Source organism: Aethalodelphis obliquidens, unplaced genomic scaffold, assembly GCF_003676395.1.
Source record: "Aethalodelphis obliquidens isolate GAN/ISIS:26980383/991018 unplaced genomic scaffold, ASM367639v1 scaffold37, whole genome shotgun sequence".
Taxonomy (NCBI): Eukaryota; Metazoa; Chordata; class Mammalia; order Artiodactyla; family Delphinidae; genus Aethalodelphis; species Aethalodelphis obliquidens.
In genome coordinates, this window is record NW_020837981.1 from 11,021,504 (window position 1) to 11,039,807 (window position 18,304).

General features: G+C 41.7%; 1 protein-coding gene across 2 annotated transcripts in view; it reads right to left on the reverse strand.

The window, feature by feature from the left end:
• The window catches only part of VCL (vinculin), a 101,527-nt gene extending 88,258 nt beyond the window's left edge, over positions 1-13,269 (reverse strand). Inside the window, exon 1 of one of the 2 annotated variants that reach the window (XM_027129808.1) lies at positions 12,999-13,256. In XM_027129808.1, the coding sequence (XP_026985609.1) occupies positions 12,999-13,166 (168 nt within the window). In that variant the 5' untranslated portion in view covers positions 13,167-13,256. Of the gene's footprint in view, positions 1-12,998 lie in introns of both variants that reach the window. The other variant, XM_027129810.1, reaches the window with a different exon arrangement.
• Between the last annotated feature and the right edge of the window lie 5,035 nt (positions 13,270-18,304).

Consider the following 18,304-nt stretch of genomic DNA (forward strand, 5'->3'; position numbering starts at 1 on the left):
TAGAGCCTGCGAGCCACAACTATTGAGCCCATGTGCCACAACTACTGAAGCCTGTGCGCCTAGAGCCTGTGCTCTGCAACAAGAGAAGCCACCGAATGAGAAGCCCACACACCGCAACGAAGAGTAGCCCCCGCTTGCCACAACTAGAGAAAGCCCACGCGCGGCAATGAAGACCCAATGCAGCCAAAAATAAATAAATAAGTTTACTAAAAAAAAAAAGTGCCTTTCTACTTTCATCCTAGTATTAAGCTCTTGTAGTTCCTTACACTCCAAGATGTTTTTCATTAAATAAGAAAAAAAAAGAGAGAATAAAAGCAATCTTTTTTTTAAAAGAATGATAAAAGAGCAAGAGACTACAATACTGACAAGATTTTGAAAAAGATACGATTCTAGAAGTAAAAAATACTGCCATTTAAATTAAAAACTCAGTGTCTGAATTAAATGGCATATTAGACCCAGGTGTATGAGAATTAGCAAATTGGAAGACCTGAAAAAATAACCATATGGAAAATATAAACTGTTCAGATACAGAGGATAGAGAAAGTCCAGTATTTTTCTAATTACACTTCCAAAGGGTAAGAATAAAATGAAGGAAGAGGCGAAAATTCCAAGAGATAATGGCTAAGAATTTTCTACGACTGATAAAAGAAATCAGCCCTCAAAATCAGGGAGCCCAAAAAATCCCAAGAAAGATAAATAATATCTTAAAAGCCCCAGTGAGAAAAAAATCATTATTTAGAGGAAAATAACAATTAGACTGATGGCAGATTTGAATGCAGAAAACACTGGAGTAATATTTTCAAAATGCTGGGAAAAAATTACTATTAGCCCAATTTTGTATATCCAATGAAATTATCTTTCAGAAAAGATGGCAAAATAAAAGATATTTTCAGACAAATGAAACTTAGAGTGTGTACTGCCCAAAGACCGACCTAAAGATATTAGTGTAGGACAGACTTCAGGAAGAAGGGAGGTCTGTTCATCGTTTCTCTTATATCTCAAAAAAAGTGGTAAACATATAGGTAAATGGGGAAAAAAGCAACTGTATAATACAATAGTGTCTAATTTGTGGGGCAAAAAAAAATCAAGAGAGAAACAAAATCTCAGACAACCGTATATAAGGGGACAGTGGAATTACAAGTATTTTACCATTTTATTCAAGTAGAAAGTAAAGATGCCAATTAATTTAAGACTTTGAAGTTAAATATGCATGTTAAAAATTTTCCAGAAAACCACTGAAAGACTAGAAATAACAGGCATACCTTCCAAATTAGTCGTTAAGGTCCCCTGACCTTTACATTCAACTCTATTACTCCTATATCAATAGGACATCTGAAAGAGATTCTATCCTTCCTTTCAGGCTAGAGATACTAACCTCTTCCAGTATCCAGCATATTATGTAGTCATTAAATATTTGTTAAATTAATTTGGCTGTTCCAGAACAAGATGAATTCTATTTCACAAATGCATTGTACTTTTTAACTCTACCTGGAAGGGCCAATTCCATTTACTTTAGTGACCACCCCTTCAGCTTTTTCTTTTTTAGAAAATAGGACAATGAATGTTTGGGATAAATCCCAAATCCTAAGTCCCAATTTTTGCTTCTAAACTGGGGTGGAAGAGGGGAGAGATACAATTTTACTCTCACTATTGCTCCAAACAAAGGAGATATCAATCATAAACTCAGATGTCTGAATTTTTCATGGGAAACTGGCAATCAAAGGCTTAGGCACCTAAACTGTGAATATTTTCCCCACAGTTGATAAAACTGTATATTCACAACATATGGAATTCTACTGAAAGCTTTCACTGGCATTTTGCCTTGTTGAGTAAAAGTTAGAAGTTATACTTAGACATTAAAAAAAAAAATCAACACTGCTTTTTCATTAGACTAACATTTAAAATATGACTTAAAAATCATGGAAAAATATATTAATATATCTAACACTCACTGAAATCTTTAACTATGTGTCAGGCATAGTTCTAAACATTTTTACAAACTCATTAATCTTCACAATAATACACTCCAAGTCAGATACTATGATTAGCTTTGTTTTACAGATGAGGACTATGAGAACCAGAAATTAAATACTTTCTCCAATGTTACATACTTTGCAGGTGTTAGTCAGTGGTAGGATTTAAACCTCAGCAGTTCAGCTCTAGAGCCTTTACACTTAACCATTACACTATAGGTAATTTATCTTATATCTATATCTAAAGTCTGACTTTGGTATTTGCTGACTCATACCAGATGCACTTTGCCAAATTTGGCCATTCTGTTCATTTGCAAAGCATCAAAACTAATAGAGAATCCCAAACCCATGTTCTGTATTTCTTTAAACTTAAATATCCTGCATAATCCTATGTTGGGCAGGATTATCCCCATCTGCACTCCAGGACTCTATCCCTGGAATTTATTCATTCAGGAAACATGAATTGGATGATCCTACTGCATGCAATACCCTGTGCTAAGCAATGATTTACTGCTGCTTTCCTAATCGCAGTTAAATTTCATCAAGATTCACCCACAGCATGATATACATTTTTCCAAAGAAGCATAAAACATTTTGGGGTACGGAAGCAGCAAACGGTCTTCCCACTTGTTTGTTCAACAATTATTCCTCAAGACTCTACTATGTGCCAAGCACTTTGATGGGTGCTGAAAATCAGGGGCAAACACGGCAGAGCCAATATTTGCCCCGGGGGGCTCTAGTGGGGGAAAGATGTTCAAGAAGTGATAATCACACAAATAATTACTTACAACTGTGAAAAGCACAGTAAGGAAAAAAATAATCAAGAAGAGGGCAGCTGAAGCTGATGCTCAGCGGTCTTTTCCTAACTAGGGGGCCCACCACCTGCTTATTCTGCTGCTGGCCCACTCACATTTTCTCCATGGCTCCAAGGAATGAAAACTGTAGTTACAGTACTAGCGTACAACCCTTTAAAGTAAATAATTTAAATTCTGCAACAATTTCATGGATGGAGAAGATGTAGATAAGCTAAATCTTTTATAAGATCATAAATTTCATCTGTATTTTAACAACCTGAGGCCACAGACCATGTCTTATATACCCTACTATTATTCAGAACACCAGGCAATGTGCACAGCTAGAGTCATAACTAATTTTGGTGGTTTGGGGGGAAAAGCCACAGAATAAGAAATTTAAGTGTTACTAGAGATTTACTAGCACATTTATATATCCTTATCTACTTTAATTAAATGAATAAAAACATGTTGTCCACCTTACAGATAAAAGATGAGCCAGTTCTCCAGGGATGGGGTGGGGACAGAAAGAAGGCTGGAAATATAGAGAAGCTAGATAAGTTGAAAGCTGGCCCCTCAACTTTCAACTCTAAGAACAAATATACCATTTTTCTTTCTTCACAGAAAGCCTACTTGTGGGAATAAGTTAAGCTTATTTCAAAAAGAAGGAATGACTTTGGCTTGGATTGTGGCCAACTGCAATGAAATTCAGCCACTTTCCCCTTAAAAGTCATCCAACTGGAAATCTTATCAGTGGGAAATTCTCTAAGGGCCAAAGACTCTATTTTCTGCAACTTAACGATATTTGTAAAACATTTTTAGTTCTAAGGTTCACTACCTCTCATCCTCTATACATACACACATTGCACACTCATACCCATCCAATGAGCTGCCTTCTCATAGAAGTGATGGAATTTTTTGCAATCTAAAGTTCCAATATGTAACCAACACAATATAATATTTATGAACCTTTGTTTCTTTTTGTGATTATGCAGGCATCTGCATATAGCAACATTTGAGCGCAGAAGAAGAGTCACCAAGCCATCCAATGGAGGCAAGAGATAGTGAGCTATCTTCATCATGAATGAGCCTAGAATGACCAGCAGGTATAGAGAGTATCAAGGCACAACATACTTATCAAAGGAATACCATGAGCAAGAGACTGGGATAAGCACGGCACCAGGAATATCAAGAAGAATATAACCCAGTCCTTGTCCTCCAGAAACAAACAGTCTTAAAGGGAGACACCCTAGGGGAGTAAGGAAGGAGGGGAGAAAAAAAACAAACCCACAATCAACTCAATCATCCAAAGACTGATGACCCAGCATACAAGGACACAAGACCTACAAAGCCTTACCAAGGGACTGGAAGGAAGGCGAGGAATCCCCAACTGCCTATGTCTAATTATACAAGTCCCCTTTTATCCATTACTCTATCATACTCTATCCCTTTGTCTGCACATAATACACATACTTAAATAGATTTAATCAATGTAAAGACCCCATATCTTTAATAAGGATGTTGAGATTAGAAGTTCTTTCAAGATCTAGCCCATTATTTTGAACTTATTTCATTCCACACTTACTGAAAGAGCAGTTAGCTAAGTACAGCATGGCTCCCTAAAGAGCACATGACAGAGAAAGTCATGGGTTGTTGTAACTGACTGGGTTTCCTCACTTTTCTTTGCAAATTCTTGAGCAGGAAAGTGAATTAAATGGTTTGCAGGGGGAAGGGTGTTAATGGTGAAAAGGGATAAGAGCTGGTGCATCTATATATAGTTAAGTTTGTATTTATATCTAGGGAAACAAATTGGTTTGGAGTAGAGAGAAAAGACAAAAAGACAAATCAAGTTCAAACAGACTGTAAAAGGCTGAGAAACACTGGAGACGACTGTGACTAAAGATAGATTTTTTAAAATTTCAACGATAAAAATGTAATACTTTTGTAACAAGAGAAATTCTGTTCTTTCTGAAAGACTATACAAAGCTCAGCATGACAAAAATGATTATTAATAGTATACATATTTTTAGTGTTAAAGATAAAACATTAACGATGATAAAAATACAAATGAACAAAAATCCCCTACTTATATATTTATTTCAGCTTCCTTCCCTAAAACCTTTTTGCAGATTGTTAAGAAGAAACAGGTAAGATAGCGTTCCTCTCATAATCATTCCAAATGGAAACTGAACAAATACGAAAATGACAGAAAAAAACAGAGAAGCAGGAGCCTAGATAACTCAAAACTTACGTTATCCAAACTAAACTGTCTATGTGGCCCAATATACCCAAATGCATACTGTTAAGAATTCTACAGGTCCAATGTACGAGGAACAGAACGACCGATGAAAGCCTGCAATGGGAGGTCCTTCCTCCCATATACCAACTTTTGTCTCTGGGTGTTTCAGAGTCTTATTACAGATTTGAACTTTACTCCTTAAATTTCACTCTGAAGTATTTATACTACATAGCACTGAAGGCTGTTGGAGCTTAAAAAAGCCAAGGCTGAAATTTGTTTTCTTCTTTTAGTCCTGTCTATATGGGAAGGTTTAAGAGCAGACTGGCCTGAAAGCAACATAAACTAATAGAATGGCCCTTTTTCAGCAACAGTCCAGAGCACAGAGCATTATGCTAGAGAGAAACCTTGCTGGGATACCAGCTAATCTCTGATGTTCACCCTTTAAGGACTGCTACTTCTTTTGATACTGCTCTAAAGCTGGTTTATTATGTAAAAAGTATACCCCAGTGTCATGACCATGACATAAGGTTCAATGAAAAGTTTGGGCCTGGATCAGCCAAAAAACAAAAAAGCAGCAGATCAACTTTCTGATATCTTTTGTCTCCTGCCATATGGTTCAAGGAAATAAAGATCTCTTAATGAGGAATTCATGACTCAGTATGATACTACACTGTAACCAGCAGAACACTTGGTCTAAATTGTTATGTTTTAAAAAGACAAAAAGAATGCAAAATCCCAATGCTACTTTCAGATAGGAGGCAACATATTCTCACATTATGAATTTAGTAAGTGGCCTGCATAGTTGAAATGATTCTGAAACAGAGAACCACAACTCAAAATAGCCTGAACACTTTCGTTATCTCAAACAATGGGCAGTTAGCCATTCATTCCTCCCTCCTAGTATATATTCTACTTGTTTCAGACAAGGCCCATTATAAATTCAAAGAGACTGTTCAAATTCAGCTATACCGGATGTCTGAAAGCTGGGGATGGAAAATTGTCACTGCACAAAAATTCCTATTACAATATTTTGTGCACAAAAAAATGAATGATGGGCTTCCCTGGTGGCGCAGTGGTTAAGAATCCACCTGCCAATGCAGGGGACACGGGTTTGAGCCCTGGTCTGGGAAGATCCCAAATACTGTAGAGCAACTAAGCCCGTGCGCCACAACTACTGAGCCTGTGAGCCACAGCTACTGAGCCCACATGCCACAACTACTGAAGCCCGTGCACCTAGAGCCCATGCTCTGCAACAACAGAAGCCACCGCAATGAGAAGCCTGCGCACCTCAACGAAGAGTAGCCCCTGCTCACGCAACTAGAGAAAGCCCACCCGCAGCAACGAAGACCCGATGCAGCCAAAAATAAATAAAAATAAATAAATTTATTTTTTTAAATGAATACCATATATATATATACACACACACACATATATATATATAGTTAGTTCATTAAAAAAAAAAAAGTTATATTGCACACCTATGACCAGCCTGACATTGAAAGGAGCAAACACAACAGACACGGCCTCTGCCACTGAGAAACGTACAACCCAATGAAGACAAACACTGACCAAGTATGATGACTGTCACAAGAGAAAAAAATACATGCTATGATGGACTTTAGACTGTGGATAATTAAGATATTCCCATCCTACCCTCTTTCTAGGTGTGCCAGTAAAAGACCAGGAAGTTGTCAGAAAGCTTTTAAAATAACGACCCTCTCAGCTGTGATACATACAAAACATAAGTATTTTATATATACATATACACATACACACACATATATATGTGACCGGTAATTAAGTATATAAAATAACCAGACTCCTTTTTTAACCAATATACCAGAAATATTAAAATCCAAATAAGTCCCATCTCCATAAAAACAGTTGTCTTAATGCTACCCTTACTCCGGACTATAGCAGAAGGAGTCAACTTATGATACTGTGGTTGATACCACAAAACTTTTACTCTAACTTTTATTTTGTCCATAAAATATAAAATAACTTTTATTTTGTCCATTGTTATACCAGTGCTATTTACAAAACAGCTTTAGAAAAGCCCAACTTTCCACTGTGTCAATATATATAAACAAATATTTAAATTGGGGCTCCATTAAAATTATAAACATAGTTGTAGAAACATACAATCTCCAAAACTCTTCCATTCTCTCGATCATGAGTAAATGCTAAGTCCTATTTGTATATCTCTTTTGATCTAGAGACAAAGTGTTTCAAATGAAACTTCACGATTCCCCAAAGAATCCACAAACCTACTATAAATACTATTTAAATACAGAAATCCTAGAAACCTACTTTAAATACTATTTAGTTCTCATAGACTTCAAGCTAAGCAGCCATAAATACTAGAAAAGCCTTTACGTGTTTGGCAGACATACTTTTGTGTTACCTGTATCTAGTCTTTTTTTTTTAACGCTGCAAAATTGAATGTCACTGTGAAACAGAACACTACCTTCACATCATTTTTTTAATATAGGCCCTTCACACAGGCCATGCCAAAACGAACCTTTAAACAGATAATCTTGCCAAGCCCAGGACAAATGGAAACTCTTTGACTAACAACATTCTCATTGCTTCTGATTCAAGCTAGAAAACTTCCAGTGATATTTAACAACTTTGTTCTAAGTGGACACAGAATGGTGGAGTGAAAAGAGCAGAGTGTCCAGAGTAAGTGAAACAGAGCTCAAGTCCAAGCTCCCCCACTAATTAGCTGTGCCACTGTGGGCAGGTTACTTAACTTCCCTGATCTACAGTATCTTCATCTGTAAAATTCAGACCATAGCAATACCTACCTTAAAGGACAGCTATGAGATTATACATATGAAAGCATTTTATAAACGATAAAGAATTATACATTCTTATTATTTACCGTATTAATTTTTTCCTTAATATAGGAATTTATATGTTCATTTTAAAAATTGGAAAATACAGAATATGAAGAAGAAGAAAATCACCCACAGGCCTGTCACCCAAACACTGTTATTTATTTTAACTGAAATAAATCCAATATCAACCAAAAGAAATTAAAGTAGGAATAATTTCAGATGTTAATATAGATAATTTATAAAAGACAAAATTGATTTCTTTTTAAGAGCAGAACAGTCTTTCCCAACTATCAGTTTAAAGACAATGCTGCTATTTGTCCCAGAGCTGGTCCCAACAGGGTATGATATATGGGTGAGGCTCATAAAAGTAAAGGCCAGAAAAACGTCCGAAATAAATATTTCATGAGTCCCAGGAGTAGTTACAACACATGCCCTCAGATGCTACAATGGAGAAAGCAAAGTGTATGAACCCCCATTAATAAAACTGGCACGACTATATGGTCACAAAGACTGTCAGATTTCTATGGGCCACTTCAATGGGAAAAAAGAAAAATTTATATACCATGCTACAAGACAGTCTAAGACTTCTGAATTTTTCACATTGCTGACTGAATCCCATCCTTGGAACCTGTACCTCTCCTCTATTTTTCCCTTCCCATCCATCTTTCTCCTAGGCCCCCTCCTTGTTTTGTTACTGCATTAGAATCATTCTCTGTGTTTAAAATGGCCTTATTTTATACAATGGAATATTATTCAGCAACAAAAAGGAATGAATTTCTGACACATACTACACCACAGATGAACCTTGAAAACATTATGCTAAGTGAAAAGTCCTACACAAAAGGCCACATTATTTTCTGATTCCATTTTTATATGAAATGTCCAGAAAGGGCAAATCCACAAAGACAGAAAGCAGAATGGTGGTTGCCTAGGGCTGGGGTGTTGGGGGATGGGAGAGAATCAGTGACTGTAATGGGTATGAAGTTTCTTTTTGAGGGAACAAAACTGTCCTAAAATTAGACTGTAGTGATGTTGTGCAATTCTGTAAATATACTAAAAAAAAAAAAAAACACACTGAATTGAGTGTTTAAATGAGTGAATTGTATGGTATGTGAATTATATATCAACAAAGCTGTTTTTTAAAAAATGGCCTTGGGCTTCGCTGGTGGCGCAGTGGTTGAGAGTCCGCCTGCAGATGCAGGGGACACGGGTTCGTGCCCTGGTCCGGGAAGATCCCACATGCCGCGGAGCGGCTGGGCCCGTGAGCCATGGCCGCTGAGCCTGCGCGTCCAGAGCCTGTGCTCCGCAACAGGAGAGGCCACAGCAGTGAGAGGCCCACATACCGCAAAAAAATAAAAATAATAAAAATTTAAAAATGGTCGTAGTCAGTTGAAAAAGGAACATGTAAATAATCCCATCCTACCCTCTCCCTAAGGGTGGAGTAAAAGTGATGACTCAATTGTGATGATATATATATATATAAAGTGACCAGGCTACTTTTGTTTAACAAATACACATGAAAAATTACAAATCTAAATGAGTCTTGCTTAATGATTTCCTAAGTCAAAACTTGGTCCTCAGATTCTCAATAATTCGATGCCTTTGTTTAGGTATTCTTTCCACTTGTAATGCCTTTATTACCATGTCTTTAAAAGTTCCAATCCCGGGCTTCCCTGGTGGCGCAGTGGTTGAGAGTCCGCCTGCCGATGCAGGGGACACGGGTTCGTGCCCCGGTCCGGGAGGATCCCACATGCCGCGGAGCAGCTGGGCCCGTGAGCCATGGCCGCTGAGCCTGCGCGTCCGGAGCCTGTGCTCCGCAACAGGAGAGGCCAGAACAGTGAGAGGCCCGCGTACCCAAAAAAAAAAAAAAAAAAAAGTTCCAATCCCACCTTCTTTAAGGCCAACTCAGAGGTTATCTCCTCCATGAAGCCTTCCCCATGCTCTCAAGAAGAGCAACCTTACCTTCCTCTGAACTTCCATGATACTTCACTTCCTCCGGGCCACTTAGGACCTTCAATCCAGTATTACACGTATTCTGCCCAATATCATACTTATTGCTTTGATGTTAGAAGGAATGTGTCCCAATAAATACCTACCTCATAAGTGGATGACTACAGCTTAACAATTCAGAATTTCATCATCACCTGGTAAATTTTAATTTTGGAAATATCCAAAAGTCACTTTAGACTCAAGAATGGTATATAAAGTAGTAGGGTTAAAAAATGCCGACTTCAGACAAAATTTTCTTGACCAAAATAAAACAAATTAATTTGACATATATATGTAAATAATCTGTAAGAAATTCCCAAAGAGAAGCACTGGAATAAGGATATAGCCTCCCAAGGTAACTGAAAGAAACCTGAATTGTATAAATTCCAGAATATTTGTTCAAAAATCAGATTCGTTAATTTATAATAGCACCGTGTGTTTTTTTCCTGAGAGTTCTATTATCAAGCTCTACTAATTCTTCTTCTACTGTATTTGTAATATGGTTCTAATTCCTGCTCCATTTTCCCTGCCACACCCAAAGTCCAGGCCCTCATTTTCCTCATTACCAACCAATTTTAAAAGTCTCCTAATTTATCTTCCTTCCCATAGTTCCTTCTTTCCTTCAACAATATCAAGCCATCCCATGGGCCACTGTTGAGGGTAGGAACTGAGAAGCACATACGAGGCCTGTTCTCCAGACACAATCTAGTTGGGAACTTGATACATGTACACGATTCATTACAATATTCAGCAGCATATACACAGGGCCACAACTGACACCCAGGATTCCAAGCAATGGGTAGGTCCTCGGGCCTCCCCAGAACACAATCTATACAGTCTCCCTCACACACTGTCCTCATCCTATCCCTTCCATTCTCTTTGTTCATCTTATTGGCCTTCTGTTAAAGTGCCCATATGGCATGCACCAATTTCATCTCCAGTTTCTCTCCAACTTGCCTCCTGAGCTAAGCAAGACAATCTACTTGCTGTAATCTGGAAGTCACTTATTCACAAGTACCTTTGTTCATGATTAACTACTTATCAACACAACCCTCCCCACTTTCTCTCTGCTAACTCCTATGTACCACCAATCTCAAGTCCCTTCTTTTGTAATGTATTGGGAAGTTTGCAATTATATGTAATTTTGTTTTCAGTTTATCAATGGCCTCATTTTTTTGGTATTTGTCTCACAGTATCTATTAGTGTTTCCTAACTAAGGGACTATATGAAAGTCACCTATGGAGCTTCTCAAAAACACAAAGGCCTTGACCTGACCCCCTAAAGAGCTCCTCAGTAAGTCTGGGGTGGGAGCTGGACATCTTTATTTCTAAAAAGCCCCACTGGTGATTCTGATACATATCTCAACCTAAGAACCACTGATTTATTAAAATGCTCCCTATATAGCAGACATTCAGTTCTTATTAATTCATGCATTGAAGCTCATAAATAACTTTTTTCTAAATAGCCTAACCAGATATCAGCCCCTAGACTATACACTAGCTCTGCTCCAAGTGCAACATGTGGTTTTAAGATTTCATTTCCTGAAGTACTCCTTGGAGGGACACTATTACCTTGTCTCTTTACATTGTTTCCTATTTGTTGAGTAATGGAGGCCTGGAATGCAGCCATGTTAGACAACACTACATAAGAATGTACTCTGGAGTCTTAGATTAAAATTAGTTATAAAAAGAACAAGAACAGTGTAGAAGTAGACATTTTGAATGAATTCAGTATTCTTCCTGAATACAGTCTAACTAAATCTACACAGAAGGCAGATGGGGAATTTGGTCAGTAGCATTCTCCTAGTACCAGTCTCCTGAACTGTCTCCTGAACTGGTCCCCTGAAGACTGAGGAAGACTTGGAGCAGCTGAAGTGTGCTAAAGTGCTCTAAACAGATACGGAACCCAAGCCCCACCCAGACCCACAGTTGCCTACCAGCCTTCTAACTACCCTGGCACACACTAGTTACACAGCTCAGTGGGGAAGCCGTATAAAATTTTTCCAAATTTGTTCCCCACAGGCAGCAGCAGTCTGAGTCACCCACCCAGGGTGGGAAAGAAAAGTGTGATATTAGCCAGCAGAGTGTTAGGAGACTGGTCACAGCACCTCTTTTCCCCTTTCAGAAGTGGACTCCGCCTCCTCCAGGAATCACCTCAGTTATTAGTCACAGCTGTGGGCTACAGGGGTCTGCAGAGCCACTTCGCCATCTAGGAAAGTTGTGGCTCGGGGAGGAGACGCCCCGCTCTTTTCTCCGGCAGGGGCCGCAGATCCCAGATTCCACAGGCCTCTCCATCTTGCTTCCTGCCAGGAGGAGGGGCCGATGAAGAGGGCCCCCGAGTCTGGAAAGGCCCCAGTGGGAGGAAGCCGTTTGACAGCAGGTAAAGCCAGGTGGAAATCTCCACGGGAGTTGGAGGGGGAGGGGGGGGATGAAAGGCAACAGGGTTAAGCGAAAGGGGAAAAGGGATTCGTAGTCATAAATTACTGCATAAAGATATCACCCGGTGTTTGTGAGTGCCAGAGGTGTGAGCAGAGGTAGAATGCCCGGGAAAGGAGGAGACAGGGACGAGTGGCCACTAAAACAAGTGGACAGAAGGGCCGGACGCGGGGAGCTCTGGGGAGGGCTCAGAGGTGGGTGAGGCGGGTTTCAAGGTAAGGGGCAGAAGTATTAGAAAGGAGAACGTGGCTCAAATAAGAATCCCTGGAAGGCAAGTCAGGGAATCATCAGAGGAGCCCGCCAGCCCAGAGGCCAGACTGAGGAGGCCTAAAAAGGAGCTGAAAGCAAGGCTGTCAACGGGAGGGGCGACAGCCTGCTGAGGGAAAGGGGCTATCAGACATCCTAACGCCTGTCATTTATTGAGCGCTTACTATGGGTCATAAGCTGCGCTAGCCACTTTATAAATACCACCTCGCTGAATCTTCACAACAGACCCGCAAGGCAGGCATTATTATGATTGCCCCCATTTTATAGGTGAGGAAACTGAAACCCAGAGAGGCTCGGGGGCTTGCTCAAGGTCACAACGCGGGGGCGTCAGGATTCAAACCCGAGGCGGTCTGGCTCCCGAGCCCACCGGCAAAGCCACAGGCAGCGCAGGGGAGCCGCAAGGCAAGCCGGAACCCCAGGGACGTCTCCCGCCCCCGTTCCCATCCCAGGCCCAGCGCGCTCACCCGAACGAGGTTACTGACGGCCGCCTGCACGGCGGCCACAGGCGCGGTGAGGTCAGGGATGGCTTTGCCGTCCACCTCGCCTTCCTCGTGCATGATCACCAGGTGCGAGATCTGCTGCGCGACCGGCTCCAGAATGCTCTCAATCGTGCGCGTATGAAACACCGGCATCGCGGCGGCGAGCGGGGCGGCGAACCGCGGGCTACAGAGATCTGAGAACGGCGGGGCCGGGAATCCGCGGACAGACGGACTCCGAGCGGCGACTACGGAGTCCGGGCTTCCCTCGGCGTAACCAGTCTCGCGAGCGCCCCGCCCCCTCTCGTCGCCGCGCCCAATGGCAACGCCGCTCAGACCCGGACCTCCACTCCTATTGGTCCCTCTTTGAGATGCTCCGCCCACGCAACCGCGCCGCCAAGGCCCCGCCCCGCCCCCATTCCCAAGGGAGGGGCCTGGGATCGGGGCTGAGCCGCGGGGTTTGAGACCGGATTCCCGAGCCCTAACGCCGGGCGCTCCTTATAAGGGCATGGTGGGAGCGGAGCGTGCGGCTGGAGTCGGGGCCCCGCCCCCCGGGGCCGCCTCCAGTGTTGGCTCTGCAGAGCTCCGCCCCTCTGCAGAATCACCTCAGCGGGGTGGGGTCTTCTTACCTCAGACGGCGCTGGAGTCTGAAGAGACCAGGGAGCTGTAAGTCTTCACCCTGCTCCCCAACTTTTCCCTTCACACGACGCCCTCAAAATACTCTTTCCATTTCCTCTCAGTAATACATTCAAACACAGAAGTGCACAGAGAAAGCATAAGCGTCCCATTCATTCACACACACGCTCCACCCACTCCCGAGCTCAGAGATACTCACAGTTTAAAGTTTGGTGTTCAGGCTTCTAGACCTTTATCTACTCATTATCTTGTACATATATATTTTCTAAGTAAATGGGATTAAGCATTTTCCTAGAACTTGATATTTTTTCCCCTTAATTAAAATCCCCTGGTTGTCTCACTCCTGGTAAATATAGGTCCAGGTCTACCTCATTCTTTTTAATGGCTGCATGGTACGCCATTGCCTGAAATCGAACAGTTTCCTAGTTATGGACATTTAGGTTGGTTTCTGAGTTTTGCTTTTTTTTTTTTTTTTTTTGCGGTACGCGGGCCTCTCACCGTTGTGGCCTCTCCCGTTGCGGAGCAGAGGCTCCAGACGCGCAGGCCCAGTGGCCATGGCTCACGGGCCTAGCCGCTCCGCGGCATGTGGGATCTTCCCGGGCCGGGGCACGAACCCGTGTCCCCTGCATCGGCAGGCGGGCTCTCAACCACTGTGCCACCAGGGAAGCCCCTATTCAACAATTCTGCATGAACATCATTGTACTTGCTTCTGTATTGTACACATGTGTATTTATCGAGGACCTAGAAATGAAGTGAAAATGCAAAACTATGTACATTTTACATTTTGATAGATTAGACCAAATTGCCTATTCCTCTCACAGCATGCTTTGTAGATGACATCTTCTAAATGTCTTCCTCACCTCAAAATCTCTTTTGCCTAAGCTTCCCCATTCCAAGAGGAAACAGTTTCGCTGATACCTCCAAGCTGAAGATGCTCAAGTCAAATGCAAATATTTCTCAAGCACCCATGTTTTGCAAGAGACTAAACTAGTGTCGGTTGCCCTGTGCAATTCTTGAAATTATTTTTGCTTAGTGGTATATATCCCCTGTTTCTACTATGTGTGTTACCAAGTCCTGTACTTTTCCTTCTCATAAATACCTCCACTTTTTTGTTACTGCTTTCATGTCCTTAGAGGCAATGGATTTCTTCCTCTGTTTTAAGCTAACGTTTATTTGGTACTTTCTAAATTCTAAGAAACTTTAAATTTGGTACTTTGTAATTTCTAAGATCACACATAGGACGAGCTACTCAATTTGTGGGACCCAGTGCAAAATAAAAATGTGGCTCAAAAAGCAGAAAAAAAGTGCTGTTAAAGATACTAAAATGTAAAGCTTACTCCTTTTTTGGGTTCTCTCTCTCAACCTGTCAGAGTATTTTTTATTTGCTATCTAATGTCACACTCCTGGGTAGGGAGATACCTTTGGGATAAATACAGATCCCCCCATAGGAAATTGGGGGCCCATGCAACCCACTGGCTGCCTGAAGCCCCCTCCTGCTAGCCGCTGGACTGGCATACTATTCCCAGCAAGGGACAGGAGGCCAAACCAGGCATCTCTCCTTACCACAGGCCTGCCTCCCCAACCCACAGCAAATGGGTGGCCTCCAAAGGTATTACAACCTCCACACTGAGACTCTCTCAATAACTGGACAAAGGAAGGCAAGAGACTCACCTCCACCAAGTCAAGCACAAAAAAATGCAGTGGCATTGATACCTTGGGTTGAGAATGACCACCTCCTTGCCTAACCCCTAGATACTATCGGTGGCACACACAGAGCCCTGCCCAAGGTAGAGTAGAGGGTAAAAGTGGTCACTGGACAAGGGCAGGGGAGGCTGGGTGAGGTCAGGGGGCCAGAGGTTGGGAGAGCAAGCAAGCTGAAAACCCATCCAAGAGAGGTGGTAGAAGGGAGGACCATGTAGAAGCTGAGGTTCCAAGCCCCCAGTGCCTGTTCCAATTGTCCCATTGGACTTCTCTTCTAAAATACAAATTCAAAGATAAAATTATTAAGAATACAGACAATGATTGCAGAGCATTTAACCCCAAATGTGAAGTTCTGAGTGCAGGGCCCTGTGTAACTACATTGATTGTACACCCATGAACCTGACCCTAGTTACATAGCTGGTAACATAGGTCTGACCATGACTGCCTTAATTACTAAACAACTCCCTAGGAACTTCCATTCCTTATGGAGTTTCTTATCAAATCTATTAAAATTTTTCTCTAGTCCTACCATAGCTACCAAAGCTTTTTTCTCTGTTCAGTATTTCACATTAGTAATAATAATATTGGGGTGATGGAACTGTATACGATTTGTTTTCTATAATCCTCACGCTGCCTCCACTTTGCTGATTGTATACTTATGTGCAATTTAACACGTTCTTCTGTCCTGTGAATTTCCTGCAAGTTGGCAGCGAGATTCAGAGGCTGGATCATGTAGTTGTCAACTGTAACATATCATCCCTGCCTACAATCTTGTAATCCAGGCTCCTCCTGACTGGCCATGTTAACCTCCCTAAGATACCATATTGCATATCCAGTCCATGTGTTCCCCTCCATCCACATCCATATCCACTTCTGTCCCCTTCCTCCCCCACAATTCACATGCACCCTCTAAAATCTTCCACAGCACCTGTTAACACATTTTAATGCATTTTAACGTCAATACCTCCACAGACTGGGCTCAGACCAACATTACTGCCTTCTGCTTTCCCATCCAGACCCACAGTCAGGTGGGTTACACAATGCAAAGAGCACAAACTCGGAAGTCATCCAGAGCTCAAGCCGTAATCCCAGCTTCACAACTTGATTGGGATAGAACTCTGGTGAGTGGCTTTTCTTCTCTCTGCCTGAATTTCTTTCTTTGTAAAAGTGAAATGATACCACCCTCATAGAGCTGATATATGGATTGGTGAATGAATTTGTGTAAACACCAAGGAGACCTCAGTAAAAGGAAGCTATTATTATTATTGGAGCAGTCACAAACAGACATATTCTAATATCCAAAAATCTGTGGTGGAGTTTCACTTTTGAGTTTTGCCTGCATTTCTTTCCCACCTAGAAAGTTCTCTCTGTTTGTCTATGTCTTATCTACTCTGGTAGGTAAAATTCTAAGATGTGCCCCTAGATTTACGGCCCCTGGTATAATCCCCAGGACTACGACTATAATAGATTTTACTCCCATGATTAGATGACGTTATATAGTACAATTGAATTTAAGATAGGGAGGTTATCGAGGCAGGCCTCGCCTAATCGCATTAGCCCCCTTAAAGCAGAGAATTTTCTCCAGCTGGTCACAGAAGAGGAAATTAAAAATTAGAAGCACAAGAAGGATTTGACAAGCTATTGCTGGATTAAACATGCAAGAGGCCACATATCAAGGAATGCAGGCAGCTTCTAGGAGCTAAGCCTAGCCCTGGCTGACAGACAGCAGGAAAACATGGACCTCATTCCCACAGCCGCAAGGAACTGAATTCTGCCAACAAGAAGAACGATCTTGGTAACAGATTTGCCCCAAAGCTACCAGATGAGAGCTCAGTCCAGTTGGCACCTTGATTACAGCCTTGTGATACTGAGCAGAGAATCCAGCCACACCACACAAGACTTTGGACATATACAATTTTGAGATAATAAATGGGCGTTGTGGGCTTCCCTGGTGGCACAGTGGTTAAGAATCCGCCTGCCAATTCAGGGGACATGGGTTCGAGCCCTGGTCTGGGAAGATCCCACATGCCACGGAGCAACTAAGCCTGTGTGCCACAACTACTGAGTCTGCGCTCTAGAGCCCACAAGCCACAACTACTGAAGCCTGCGCGACTAAAGCCTGTGCTCTGCAACAAGAGAAGCCACCGCAATGAGAAGCCTGAGCACCACAACAAAGAGTAGCCCCCACTCACCACAGCTAGAGAAAGCCCACGCGCAGCAACGAAGACCCAATGCAGCCAAAAATAAATAAATAAATTGATATAAAAAATAAAAACATAAATGGGCGTTGTGAGGTAATTTGTTACATAGCAATAGAATAACTAATGCACCTATCTTCAAAGCCCACTTCTAGTTCTTTCTCTATGACTTCCCACTGCAAAGCCCTGGCATGAGCTCTTTATACAATCCTTTTTGCTTCGTAGCACTTATCACAGTTTTCCGTTTATTAGATGACCATTTTATATTTCTCTCACATCTCTCTATGACAGAGACTGATAGATGTCCCCAATACCTGTTCTGCTCTTCCTCTATAATAACAGAACCCCAGATTTATAGCTGGGCACTTAGCCATACGGTTTCAAATTGACACTTGGCAAGTTACAAAGCTTCGGTTTTCTCATCTCTAAAATGGGGATAATAATGTTTTCAATCTTATTGAATACAAAGGATTAGCACATAATAAGCACCCAAAAAATGTTACCAGAGAGAGAGAGGTCAATTCATAACCTGCACTAGACTAAGAACCATCACGAAAGTAAGTCAAAAATAATGTGGTGAAGATCATGTGATCAAGTTCCAAGCAAGAGGAGCTCACCATGGGCCTGAGGGTAAGAAAGAGTTTATGGGATGGTGGAATTAAATCTGGCCTCAAAGGAAGAATAATGTTTGGTTAGGCAGGCAAGACAGCTGGCCGACATTCCAGAATGAGCAAGACCTGGAGGGAAGCATGTTCGGGA